The sequence below is a fragment of the Coregonus clupeaformis genome, chromosome 35 (genome assembly GCF_020615455.1).
Source record: "Coregonus clupeaformis isolate EN_2021a chromosome 35, ASM2061545v1, whole genome shotgun sequence".
Lineage (NCBI taxonomy): Eukaryota > Metazoa > Chordata > Actinopteri > Salmoniformes > Salmonidae > Coregonus > Coregonus clupeaformis.
In genome coordinates, this window is record NC_059226.1 from 27,806,118 (window position 1) to 27,820,360 (window position 14,243).

The following is a 14,243-nucleotide window of genomic DNA, read 5'->3' on the forward strand; positions in this document are numbered from 1 at the left end:
GGGTTTCACACGCTCAACAGTTTCCCATGTGTATCAAGAATGGTCCACCACCCAAAGGACATCCAGCCAACTTGACCCAACTGTGGGATACATTGGATTCAACATGGGCCAGCATCCCTGTGGAATGCTTTCTACACTTTGTGGAGTCCATGCCTTGACGAATTGAGGCTGTTCTGAGGGCAAAAGTGGTTCAAATCAAGATTAGGAAGATGTTCCTAATGTTTGGTATACTCTGTGTATATCTTCTGTAGACACATAATACTCACAAACATATGACCATTACATGCTTTATTCCAGACTGTCCCTTCCAAGTGATCAGCCTTTATCTTCTAGGACTAGGTAGTAAACACAACTAGATTGATATCTGTAAGTAACTGAGCCTCCATGGAGCTCTCTAGTGCTCCACATCAGCAGACAACCTGACGGGCAGCAGTCTCAGTGGGTGTTCCTTACAGGCCGTGCAGAAGTAAGGGAACACCCGGGGTGAGATGAGGTCTGTAAACGTATAGAGGGGCGTCCTCTCCCTGGGGTCAAAGAAGGTCACCTTGCCCCTGTCCATGTCCAACACCACCCTGATGACCTGTGGCTCCTTGCTCATCATGGTCAAGGGCGCCCACGGTGCTGTGCACGCCTTGTGCTCGCCGTTGCGGAAGCGTATAGTCCAGAAGCCCTCGGCCGGTGTCAGCACGTTCTTGCCCTTCCTGTTGATGGACTCGCTGGCCACGCCTATCACCCAGTATGTGTTATCCTTTACCTCCACCTCCCAGCTGTGGCGGCCAGAGCAGAACCCCTCAGAGCCCAGTAACTCAGCGCTGATGTCAAACCTCTCAGGGTTGTTGGGGAGCTTGAAGACCTGGGAGCAGCACTGGACCACGGTTAGATCCTCAGACAGGATGAAGCAGCTAGCGGCTGTGTTGGGGTCCAGAGTCACAGGAGCTGGGGAGAGAGGAGAAGAGATGAGCCTCAAATGGAAGAGAGAGGTGATCGAAAGGGCAGAACTGAGATTAAATTAAATATATGGAATAACTTTATTTCCTGTGAGGGAACAGTACAGTCACTTCTACCTACTCATATTTGATTAATACTCACTATATTGAATGATGCTCTTCATCTTGTCCCAGATGTTGAACTTTACAGAACCCAGGTGCTTTGCCACATCAATCAGAGTTCCAGGAATCATCTTTGGATCCAGCGGCATACGCCAGGTTCTGGAATGATGACATTCAGTGATGAGTCATATGTCTATTATACCAGAGAAAAAATATATATTATTTTACCATGAAATGTATGTATTGTATCATATTCATTGCTATTTTGTGTAAAAGTAAAGTTCATTTGAACATAATTATCTGTTTTTATTAAAGGTAGACACAGTAAAATGACTTTGCCACGAGCAGCACCGCAGATATTGCGATGAGTGAGATGCAAGACTTCGCTCTCACACAGTCATACGTGTGCATGGGTTCACGCTGAGAAGTTTAGCCTCGCGCTTCAACTCTCTTAGTTATATGCTGTTTACTTTGTACACCTACGTCATATCGCTGAGTCTACCTTTAAGGGCTCTATTCAATCAGATCCACTTTAGCCAACATCCACATAGCGGTTGTTTTAGCGGTGTCGGAGGTGGAACTGTGTTAGAGCTGTCAAATCCACAAGCGGCTCCTGGCATTATACCTAAAGCGGACATTGCTATTGACTGCTTGAGTCGCCTTGTTTACAATTTCGAACACTGGAGTTTGAGATGTAATCTACACCTCAATTAGGCTGATACAAATGCTCATTATTTAGTTTTATGATTTTCTATTTGAGCGTCATTATTTCTATATTGCCTAAACTTTCTCGTTCTAAACTTTTAACGCGAGTGGGAGGGTGTGGCTTTCTGACTATGATCAAGAGCATCTGCTCACCGCCAGAACATCAGCTATGCAGGTATTGGCTATCGCCGGTTAACGCTTGATCTGATTGATTCTAGGCCTGAATTAAGGTAATAGTTGAATCTGAAAACACACGTGAGCCTTAGATGTGTCTGCCACATTCACTAGCTAGATCACTGTTTTCATGAGTATATTATGGGCACATGATAGTGAGGCAGTATGGGTCTCTGTCTATTTTTGTATTTTGCCTCTGTTAGCTCATGACATCAACCCATGGGTCAAACCGACGGCTATTCCTGACTCCACTTACCTCTTGATGATATCCTTGTAGTTCTGAAAAGCAAATAAATGTATCGCTTTTAGATGGACAGCCACACTATTCCACATGCATGTTATGTTTTTATATTTTGTTTTGGGAATTCCCTTTGTACTGTAAGTAGGGTTTCACTTCACTTCATACTGTGTATACCTGTAAGAATGGGATGTCCTGAGACCTCATCTCTTGCTCTACGGTTCTGATGGTGTTTGAGAGGGACATCAGTTCGTTGGACATCTCCTCAATCTTCTCCTTTATAAGCAGACTCTTCTGATCCTCCTCTGCCTTCAGAGCATGCAATCTGGCTGCCTCCTCATCTCTCAGGAACTGGCGAAGGGTTTCAAACTCATCCTTTATCTGCCTTTCAGTATGCTCAACCTGGTTCTGGAATTAGACATGTTTAGAAATGAAAGACCTGAAACACTCAATGACCCCAGGTTACATTACTGATGATGTGTTCCATGAGCATTATAAGATGTATTCATCCAAAAAGGACACCATCAAAATCTTTCTAAAGCGCTAGAAATACAATACCCTACCTTGATGTGCTCTGCTGTTTGATCACAGATGATCATAGCCTTCTTGTACAGCTGCAGCTTCTCCTTCAATGGCGTCAGTGCATTCTTAAGTTCCTCCTGGAATGGAATGGCAAGATATTAACACTTTAACACATACTACAGGGTCAGGCTGGCCACGAGCACAATGTGTTGCTTTCAACTGCCAGGTACCACCGCACTGCAGCCCCATCACAGCATTCAGCTGCATGTGTGAAAGGTCACAATACCTCCTTGACTGGAAGATCCAGCTCAATTGATAGCTGGACCTAGCTAATGCCACGGCAACATTAACAGAGTTTGGATCATGTGATTGAGTGACAGAGAGGGTGGAGATGATGATGATGAAACAAAATGGCTACACACAGATTCATAAAGTCAACGTGCCAGAGAAAGACATATAGAAAGTTTGGACATTGAGGTTTCTGCATTGTGAGGCACACTCAAGCTCATGATTCATGCTCTGTTGATGTTGTCTTTGAGTATTACATTCTAAGATTAAAAATGTGTCTTGGTGAAAGCTGCCTTGTCCCTAGGACTGGGTCAAAGACAGATGGTGGGACAGGGGAGGAGTGGAATGTAGAGGGGCACACTTGAGAAGCCTTCTGGGATCTAGTTTCATTCCTCCCAGGGGCCCAAGCAGTGACCAACCCAAAATATGAATCTATTAATAGAGTGATAATAAACTCTTCCAAACCCCCTATTAACCATCCCATTATGTCAAAGGTGATTTCTATAACAAAGGTTTTTACAACACAAAACTGTAAAAAACAAAATAAAAGATGTTACTTTTCATGATGATAGAAGTGCTGCTGGTTTAGCAACTTGTGAAAGTTTTGGGCTAGAAATAAGTAGTTATTTGACAATGCGGGCGGTAAAGGATGACAGCCGGAGGTTAGATGAGACTGAACATACAGATGAAAGTGAGTTTCCCTCTGACAAGCAACGTTAAGAGCAAGGGTATTGATGATGAGAGACACATTCAGTGACAGTGACACTGACAGCACAATGAAGACAACTAAGGTTGTGCTCGCCTACCTTACAGTCGTGTGCACCTTCCCCAATGGGGTAGAGCCTGTGCCCCTTGTGTACCGCCGACGTCTGGCACGCAACACAGATGGGCTGCAGATCGTCCAGACAGAAGAGTGTGAGTATCTCTCCATGTTCCTTACACGCCATAGGGTTATTCCTGCTGCTCATCTCCTTCCTGAAGGACTCGCAGGCCTTCTCCAGAATGGTGTTCACCACAATCTCATTCATGGAGGAACGTCTCCAGCACAGAGGGCAGAAGTGGCAGTCGTCCTCACCTTCCTGGGTACTCCAGCTGTCCTGAAGGCATGTTTTACAGAACCTGTGTCTGCAGGAGAGCACCACGGGCTGGTTGAAGATAATTCCACAGATGGGGCAGGAGAGATCGTCTTCACGGTGCCTGGACGCCATTCTGCCTTTCAGGTTTTTAAGAGCAGCAGCAGGGTCAGATAAGGTTACTATGCTCCTCCCACCCCTGTTGCCGGGGTTCTCTGGGGTCTACCTCAGTTCAACTTTAATACTTAAAGGAAATTAATATGTCCATAGGGCTTCCATCGGCTTGAATAGTGGATATGCAAATAAACACCTCCCACTGCATAATAAAACACAGCTATCCACCAAATATCTTTGAAGGAAGGCCAGAGTGAGTGATAGTCCCACTTCTTTGACGCAGTGTTCTGAGATCAGTGTTGTTGGAGAGGGGGGAAGATTGGCACGTCAGAGTGATGATGCCAGGGGGTCTGCCTTAAACAGCCAATAACATTTTGATGATGGTGATGTAATAATCATTTGATAATTTAATAAGTCACAAGACAAGACTGGTGGGGGCAGCATATTGCATAAGAATGATATGGTCCATCAGAGTCTGGGAAGAAACACAATAACCAAGAAAAGATGGGAAGACGGTGAGTATTAATAGGTGGGGAGAATGTATTAGGTGGGAGGGAGGAGAGTAAGAAAATACCCCTCCACTGACCCCTGAAACATTTTCCAAAGTCCAACTTAGCCTTGACTAAGTGCTGGGTCTAACATTTGACAAACCCCTGTCCTGAAAGCGCCCCATGGTCCAAGATGTCTTAAAACACTAAATTGTTGTGCAAACGGGCCATAATTTACTATTTTTGTATTTTGTCCTAAAGAAGTCAATTTAAGTCACTGTAAATTATTAACCTGCATTTGTTGGTAACACTTTACCCAAAGCCTACAGGTATAATGCATGATGATGTGGTTGTAATGCATTTGGAAGACTTGTCATAAGCAAATATGATGCCCCTATAATGTCTTAAAGGTATAGTTTTTTTAATGTTTTTAAGTTTAGCTCATTTTCGACCTAGGGTGTTGTTGTTTCTGGATGTTACTAAATAACCAGCGAGCTCATTTAAAAACGGTTTGGTGGAAACAACAACACCCTAGGGAAGTTGAAAATATGCCAAACTTTTACAAAACTATCCCTTTAATGTATTAATTTTTTTGTTCTGTCCAGCTTTCTGGTGCCTGACACTCTCATTCAAATCAGAATAATGGGTTTTATAAGAGGAACATCAAAACAACTAATATTTTTGCCACACGTAGGGACTATTTATTGGGGGACAAAGTTGTTAAAGTTTAGTGGCATTTAGCTGAACGTGCATTCTGGTTGCCGAAGCTATTATTATAGTAACCCAATAGTTTGGGTAGTGGGAGTTAGCCCACAAGGATCAAATCCTGCACTGGGAATAGATTTAAACACTAAATAGATTTACTGTCGCAGCTTACCTTGCAGTCCACCACTGCTTCAGCTATTGGGTACACTTTGTGATCCTTATGGTCAACTGACCAATGATAATCACAGATAGGCTGCAGGTCCGTGACACAGAAGATCTTCAGTTTGTCCCTGTGTTCCTCACACGTTCTCTGAGGACCTCTAGCGTAGTCGGTGATGCACAAAGGACATATTGCAGAACCCTGCTGCTCCCAGAACTCATCCAGACAGGGATTGCAGAAGCTACAGCCACAGGTATGGCAGCTGAGAACCACAGGAACAGAGAAGACCTCTCTACATACAGCACAGGAGAGATCATCATCCTCCAGGATAGAGGAAGCTTTGGCCTCCATTCTCCCACAGAGCTAGAGCTGGACTCCTGTATGCATCTATAACAGGCCGCAGTGGCTCAGATATGGTTACGCTGGCCTGTGAGCCTTCGCCCCTCTGACATTTATTTTACTCTAAGCTTTGTAAATCAAGAGTGAACTTTATAGTGACATTGAATAGCGGCACAAGTCAATATCTAATTTGTGCCAAAAGAGAATCTGAACAGGAAAATTATTATAATTTGTGATTATAATTAACTACCTTTTGAGAAGAATATTATCACCTCACAGAAGAATTAGAAATCAACTGAGAATCATTTCCCTGACCGATCCTTCTGAAGAGCAACATGAAGTACAGTTGAAGTCGGAGGTTTACATACACTTAGGTTGGAGTCATTTAAAACTTGTTTTTCAACCACTCCACAAATGTCTTGTTAACAAACTATAGTTTTGGCAAGTCGGTTAGGACATCTACTTTGTGCATGACACAAGTAATTTTTCCAACAATTGTTTACAGACAGATTATTTCATTTATAATTCACTGTATCACAATTCCAGTGGGTCAGAAGTTTACATACACTAAGTTGACCGTGCCTTTAAACAGCTTAGAAAATTCCAGAAAATGATGTCATAGCTTTAGAAGCTTCTGATAGGCTAATTGACATCATTTGAGTCAATTAGAGGTGTACCTGTGGATGTATTTCAAGGCCTACCTTCAAACTCAGTGCCTCTTTGCTTGACATCATGGGAAAATCAAAAGAAATCAGCCAAGACCTCAGAAAAAATAATGTAGACCTCCACAAGTCTGGTTCGTCCTTGGGAGCAATTTCCAAATGCCTGAAGGTACCACGTTCATCTGTACAAACAATAGAACGCAAGTATAAACACCATGGGACCACGCAGCCGTCATACCGCTCAGGAAGGAGACACGTTCTGTCTCCTTGAGATGAACGTACTTTGGTGCGAAAAGTGCAAATCAATCCCAGAACAACAGCAAGGGACCTTGTGAAGATGCTGGAGGAAACAGGTACAAAAGTATCTATATCCACAGTAAAACGAGTCCTATATCGACATAACCTTAAAGGCTGCTGAGCAAGGAAGAAGCCACTGCTCCAAAACTCCCATAAAAAAAAGCCAGACTACGGTTTGCAACTGCACATGGGGACAAAGATCTTACTTTTTGGAGAATTGTCCTCTGGTCTGATGAAACAAAAATAGAACTGTTTGGCCATAATGACCATCATTATGTTTGGAGGAAAAAGGGGGACGCTTGCAAGCCGAAGAACACCATCCCAACCGTGAAGCACGGGGTGGCAGCATCATGCTGTGGGGGTGCTTTGCTGCAGGAGGGACTGGTGCACTTCACAAAATAGATGGCATCATGAGGAAAGAAAATTATGTGCATATATTGAAGCCACATCTCAAGACATCAGTCAGGAAGTTAAAGCTTGGTCGCAAGTGGGTCTTCCAAATGGACAATGACCCCAAGCATACTTCCAAAGTTATGGCAAAATGGCTTAAGGACAACAAAGTCAATGTATTGGAGTGGCCATCAAAAATCCCTGACCTCAATCCTATAGAACATTTGTGGGCAGAACTGAAAAAGCGTCAATATATCCACCTAATTTTCTTTCCTCATGATGCCATCTATTTTGTGAAGTGCACCAGTCCCTCCTGCAGCAAAGCACCCCCACAGCATGATGCTGCCACCCCCTTGCTTCATGGTTGGGATGGTGTTCTTCGGCTTGCAAGCACCCCCTTTTTCCTCCAAATATAACAATGGTCATTATATATGGCCAAACAGTTCTATTTTTGTTTCATCAGACCAGAGGACATTTCTCCAAAAAGAACAATCTTTGTCCCCATGTAGTCTGGCTTTTTTATGGTGGTTTTGGAACAGTGGCTTCTTCCTTGCTGGGCGGCCTTTCAGGTTATTTCCATATAGGACTCGTTTTACTGTGGATATAGATACTGTTATGATAAGTTTCTCGGGTATCAAGTAATTCAGGATGCAAAAATATACTTAAACAATTATATGGAGAGTTCATACAAATATTTAATATTGCTCTGCCTCTTGTCATCCGAACTACTGAACAAAGGAAATCTCTTAGTTTATATACTTCCTGTTACACATTTCTTCAACAACATCTGTTAACCCTCAGTTGGCACTCCCTTCTTCGATGGTATTATCTTGTACCCCAAGTCAGTATATTACATCTATCAATCATTCTAAGATAAACCTCAGTAAGCTCCCTCGACATACTGGAATCCAGACTCTGTGGCACCAAGAATTACCTATCTACTAAATGTAACCTTGTTCCCACAACACTGTGAAAAGACATCATAACAGATACTTGTGTACCTGTTTCCTCCAGCATCTTCACATGGTCCTTTGCTGTTGTTCTGGGATTAATTTGCACTTTTCGCACCAAAGTACGTTAATCTCCAGGAGACGGAACGCGTCTCCTTCCTGAGCGGTATGACGGCTGCGTGGTCCCATGGTGTTTATACTTGCGTACTATTGTTTGTACAGATTGTGATGTCACGAGAGGCTGTGTCCTGGAGGGACGTTACATCCCCCTGAGATGGCTGCAAACCCAGACAGCTATGGCTCCATCTGCTGGTATGGTCGGGAACTCCAACCCTCTATGGCCAATCTTCCCACGCAGGTGAAACCAATCAGGAGCTGATGAGCTGAAGGTTTGTTGAAGGGAAGAGACACGGTCTCCAAGCTGGGCTCTCTGGAGGACAAGAGTGCTGCACGTCCACTTCCATGAGGAATATAAGGATTTGGAGATACTTACCTTTGGGAAATACTCACCTTTGGATATATGCACCTGTGGAAATACGTGTGGGACATTTGGAAGGACGTTTTGCTGGGTTGGCCACTAGCTGCAACGTGGAATACAGTAAGGCTGGGGAAAAGTTATTTGAGCGAGGGAGAGTTATGATTTTGGATGTGGAAGAGACATCCCTGAACTGTTAACCCTTAAGAGCCACCAGAGAACAGAATTGTGTTATAATTTCGTTAGTTTCCCAAGACCTTTAATAAAATCCTTGTTTTGGTTGAACCTGGTCTCCTTGCACTACTTGAGCAATCCCGCTGAAAGCTGTGTAGCCTCTCGTGACATCACAGATGGTGGAGAATACGGGCACGCTCAAGCGTTAATAGTGCATGTCAGAGGAGGATACCGAAGGTTTGATCACCCAGTTTTCCAAGTTGGCCGTAGGCTCCCCGCCGACTGAAATGGAGGACATATTGAAAGCCCTTGTTGCTGGCCAGCAAGCCCAGATGCAAGCAAACGTGGCTCTCTTGGAGGAGCAAAAGAAAGCCAACCTTCTGAAGGCAGAGGAATTGCAGTTGCAGAGACAGAGGGTGGTCCAAAATACCCGCCCAATAAAGGCAAGTGACTTTATATCTAAGATGGGAGCTACCGATGACATTGAGGCATACCTGCATGCATTTGAGGCCACGGCCACTAGGGAAGCCTGGCCCAAGCAACAGTGGGTTGGTCTGTTAGCCCCCTTTCTAACCGGGGAATCGCTGAATGCTGTCCGGGACCTGGGCCCTGACCAGGTTACTGACTATGATGCCCTGAAGTCTGAGATCCTCAGCAGATATGGACTCACAAAGTTTGGTATGGCCCAGCGCTTTCACAGCTGGACCTTCCAACCAGACCAACCTCCTCGGGCGCAGATGCATGAACTTGTCCGAATCGCAAGGAAATGGCTGGATCCGCAGAGGAATACAGCAGCGGCGGTGGTGGAGGCCGTTGTGGTGGATCGTTACCTACGCGCCCTGCCTTATGAGGCAAAACGGTTCATCAGTCAACAGGCCTTGACCACGGCTGATCTGACCGTGGAAGCTGTGGAAAAGTACCAGGCCACAGCGGAGATGCTGAATGCTTCCGAAAAGACCCCAGGAGTGCGGCCCCACCACAAATGGGAAGAACCCGTCCAAAGGACCCCCAAGGTCTCGAACCCAGCCACGTCAGGACTTATCCCGGCTCCAGGGGGAGCCAGAAACCAGGCGGGTCCAAGAAGAGTACACCAGGAGGGGGGAAACTCGACAGTGTTACCGGTGTGGGGAGATGGGACATATCTCCTGGCAGTGTGGGAAACCAGCCGATGAACCTATGCCCACTGCGGAGTCCTCCAGCTCAGCACCCACACACCGTTTTGCCTCGCTCTTGGGAGTCGTAGATGGCGGCCCAGATCGACCCCCCACCTGCCCGGTAACTGTGAATCACCATGATGTGGAGGCCTTACTGGATTCTGGTAGCCGGGCCACCCTGGTGCGTAAGGATTTGGTGGGCCCAACGTGTCTGACCCCCGGGGAAAGTCCTCCCAGTTTCCTGTGTCCATGGGGACACCAGAGAATACCCCATTACTGAACTTACAATGACCAGCACACGGGGAACCATACACACGACGGCGGGGTGGTTGATTCCCTCCCCGTCCCTGTCCTAATTGGACGAGACTGCCCAGCCTTTTACCCACTCTGGAGAGAGTCTCAGGAGAGGATAACCCGAGTACCTCGGAAACGGAGAGGCAAGACTCATCCTGGGAAGGCTCCGGTGCAATCCTCCGAATTACTCACTCCCGCCCGGGCTCTGATAGGGATGGCAGGTGCCCAGACCGACACAGAGACAGAGCTACAGAATCTGGACAAAGAACTGTCTGGTCTGAAGGGGACCGCTGAGAGGTATCGTTTGTTAAAGCAACAGTTAGACATGAAGACAGAAGAGTTAGATATCCTCCAGGCTAAACTCCAACAGAGCTCCTTCCATAAGCAACAGGAGGAGCTGGAGAGGCTGCGCAGGACCATCGAGGAGTGTGAGGAGACCCTGCGCAGTAGTAAGGAGGTCCAGAAGAAGGCAGAGGAGAAGTACAAGGTGTTGGAGAACAAGATGAAGAATGCGGAGGCAGAGAGAGAGAAGGAACTGAAAGCTGCTCAACAGAAGCTAAACTCTGCTAAAACCAAGGCTGATGCGTTCAGTAAGAAACTCAAGGAGAGACAACAGGAGGCTGAGTCCCTGGTCCTAGAGGTGGAGGAGTTGAAGAGAGAGCAGGCTGGCAAGCACCACGGCAATGCGGACGCCCTCTCCCGGCGTGATGCCTTCTTCGCTGCCTTTACCCCGACGAGGACGTCGGTCCCGAGGAGGGGATGTGTGATGTCACGAGAGGCTGTGTCCTGGAGGGACGTTACATCCCCTGAGATGGCTGCAAACCCAGACAGCTATGGCTCCATCTGCTGGTATGGTCGGGAACTCCAACCCTCTATGGCCAATCTTCCCACGCAGGTGAAACCAATCAGGAGCTGATGAGCTGAAGGTTTGTTGAAGGGAAGAGACACGGTCTCCAAGCTGGGCTCTCTGGAGGACAAGAGTGCTGCACGTCCACTTCCATGAGGAATATAAGGATTTGGAGATACTTACCTTTGGGAAATACTCACCTTTGGATATATGCACCTGTGGAAATACGTGTGGGACATTTGGAAGGACGTTTTGCTGGGTTGGCCACTAGCTGCAACGTGGAATACAGTAAGGCTGGGGAAAAGTTATTTGAGCGAGGGAGAGTTATGATTTTGGATGTGGAAGAGACATCCCTGAACTGTTAACCCTTAAGAGCCACCAGAGAACAGAATTGTGTTATAATTTCGTTAGTTTCCCAAGACCTTTAATAAAATCCTTGTTTTGGTTGAACCTGGTCTCCTTGCACTACTTGAGCAATCCCGCTGAAAGCTGTGTAGCCTCTCGTGACATCACAAGATGAACGTGGTACCTTCAGGCGTTTGGAAATTGCTCCCAAGGATGAACCAGACTTGTGGAGTTCTACAATTCTTTTTCTGAGGTATTGGCTGATTTCTTTTGATTTTCCCATGATGTCAAGCAAAGAGGCACTGAGTTTGAAGGTAGGCCTTGAAATACATCCACAGGTACACCTCCAATTGACTTAAATTATGTCAATTAGCCTATCAGAAGCTTCTAAAGCCATGACATAATTTTCTGAAATTTTCCAAGCTGTTTAAAGGCACCGTCAACTTAGTGTATGTAAACCTCCGACTTCAACTGTAGATTGCAAAATAGTTGGGAAGAGATTTTTGACGTACCGATTCCATGGCATAGTGTTTATGAACTGATACGCAAAACGACGCCAGATTCAAAACTTATAATTTTTCAATTTAAATTTTTATACAAAATTCTTGCTACCAATAGAATGTTATTTATATACAATCTTCCCAGCTCTGCAGATTTTGCTGCGAAGAGACAGAATCATTAGATCAATTGTTTTGGTACTGTCCATTTGTAGCTTGTTTTTGGCCACAGGTCCAGGAATGGCTGAAGGATTGCAATATTTACCTGGAGCTAACCCTGCAGATAGCACTGCTGGGTGATCTGAAAAGTCATAGTCAATCGATCAATAATATAATAATACTTTTAGCAAAATGTTTATTTTCAATTTACAATCTGTAGAAACAATGAGAATAGAAAGGTTCAGAACTTTTGTGAAACATCACAGTACAGTTGAAATATATATGGTAAATAGAAATCCAATGTGGATGGTGTTAAGAGATAGATGGGACGTGTTGAATGGAGCTGAAGGATGGGACTAATAACAACTAACAAAAACTAATAATAACTAATAACTACAAGATAACTAATGTAAAGCATACTGTGTCCATAATAAGTATATAGGTTATAGGTTGAGAGCTTTTGTGAAAGAGCACAGTTCGAAAGATATGGCATATAGAAGCAAACCGAATGGACATCATGAAAATGATCGGAGAGTTTGATGGTAGAGGAAGTTCAGGAGTAAAAACAAACAAAATAGAATTATTGTAAAATTGACTGTGTCCATAAAATGTATATAGTATGTATAAGCTGGAAATAGAGGCCTAAGCGTTGTTGTTCACTAGTTTACTACAATTAGGGAAGGGGTGGTGGGGTTGGAAAGTAATAAAGGGAAATATATTTTTTAAAAGGATATGTGTATATATATATGTATGTATATGTATGTATGTGTATGTATATGTATGTGTATGTATGTATATATATATATATATATATGTGAGAGAAAAAAACCATATGGGGGATTGGAAGTGATGCAGACAATTACATTGATGGAAGTTACAATCTATCTGCAATATTAAAGCTGATCTACCCCCCAAAACAAATAAAAAATAAATAAATTATGGAGTTAATTTCATTTGATTTGACTTTGAAATTTAGAAAAACACTCCCATCTAGCGGTGGCTCAAGTTTGAACCATAGATTGTGGTTTCTCTAGGCCCATATACTACTTTCAGGTTAAGGAACCATTTAACATTAAGTTGTAAAATACTGAACTTATCCTTTAAGGTTATGCAGACTTCTGTGAAACAGACCATAACAAACTACTCCTTTAAGCATACCTTGCAGTCCTCCAGAGCCTCTTTAATGGGGTACACCCTGTGGTCCACATGCTGCCCTGTGAGAGGACACTCAGAACATATAGGCTGCAGGTCCGTGACACAGAAGAGCGACAGTTTGATCCAATGTTCCTCACACTTTCTCTGTGGAGGTTTCTGAGAAGGTCTTTTGATGATGCACATAGGACATACTTCAGAGCCCTTCTGCTCCCAGAACTCATCCAGACAGGGTATGCAGAAGCTACAGCCACAGGTCGGGCAGCTGAGGTCCAATGGGACAGTGAAGATCTCACTACATACAGCACAGCAGGAGAACTTGTGTGCCAGGAGAGTTTTAGCCTCCATTCTACCTCAGAGCTGGAGTTATATGTGCAGCTCTTTACTGCATGCATGTGTCTATAACAGGCTGCAGTTGCCTCAGATATGGTTACAGTGACCTGACACTATGGCCTGTAAGGTCTTCCCCCTCTGACATATATTTTTCTCCAAATATTTGTAAATCCAGTGTTATTTTTATCTCTCTCTCACACAAAAATACACAGACATACAGACAGACAGACAGAAACACACACACACCCATCCAATAACAGAGACTGAAGAGACCAACTTTAAAGTAATGTTCTTTATCAAAGAATGGGCCTAAAAAATATATATATTTTTTTTAATAACCTTTCTCTGCCACAGACGTGTATTCTGGATCATTGGTTACATTGTGGAAGGCAACCTGTCTGTCTAGACTACTATCACTCCCATTGATTTTAAGCCTGTGCCAAAAAAAAATATATATATATATAATTATTATTATTATAATAATAACCTGGATGGAAAAATGTTATCATTTGCACAAGCAATTAATGATCTACCCATGAACAGAACATTATCAATTCACAGAACAAGTAGAAATCAAATGACAATCTTTCCCCTGCCATAGAATGACCCCTTTGAAGAGCAGCATCAAGTACCTAGACTCTTCAATGATCGACCAGCTA

General features: G+C 44.3%; 1 protein-coding gene across 5 annotated transcripts; it reads right to left on the bottom strand.

Moving 5' to 3' along the window:
- Positions 1-273: 273 nt before the first annotated feature.
- On the bottom strand, positions 274-13,638 carry LOC121551327 (zinc-binding protein A33-like). 5 transcript variants are annotated; one of them, XM_041863925.1, is made up of 8 exons: positions 13,258-13,329; positions 12,206-12,241; positions 5,529-5,778; positions 2,730-2,825; positions 2,344-2,574; positions 2,185-2,207; positions 1,090-1,208; positions 274-936 (listed from the first exon to the last, which is right to left on the bottom strand). In XM_041863925.1, exons 1-8 carry the CDS (start codon positions 13,305-13,307, stop codon positions 395-397), a joined length of 1,347 nt encoding a protein of 448 aa, XP_041719859.1. In that variant the 5' UTR covers positions 13,308-13,329; the 3' UTR covers positions 274-394. The 5 variants fall into 5 exon arrangements, with proteins under 5 accessions (XP_041719859.1, XP_041719857.1, XP_041719860.1 ...); XM_041863923.1 differs by having other exon boundaries at positions 5,529-5,808; XM_041863926.1 differs by lacking the exon at positions 12,206-12,241 and having other exon boundaries at positions 5,529-5,808; positions 13,258-13,321.
- Between the last annotated feature and the right edge of the window lie 605 nt (positions 13,639-14,243).

What these genes read in the sequence shown, in the direction of transcription:
- LOC121551327 (XM_041863922.2), bottom strand. Translation starts at nt 4,184, where the DNA reads ATGGCGTCCAGGCACCGTGAAGACGATCTCTCCTGCCCCATCTGTGGA. An exon ending in AAGGTGCACACGACTGTAAG is followed by an intron (nt 2,826 to 3,782) that starts GTAGGCGAGCAC and finishes ATTCCATTCCAG; the next exon opens with GAGGAACTTAAGAATGCACT. An exon ending in GAAGAGCATCATTCAATATA is followed by an intron (nt 937 to 1,089) that starts GTGAGTATTAAT and finishes CTCTCTCCCCAG; the next exon opens with CTCCTGTGACTCTGGACCCC.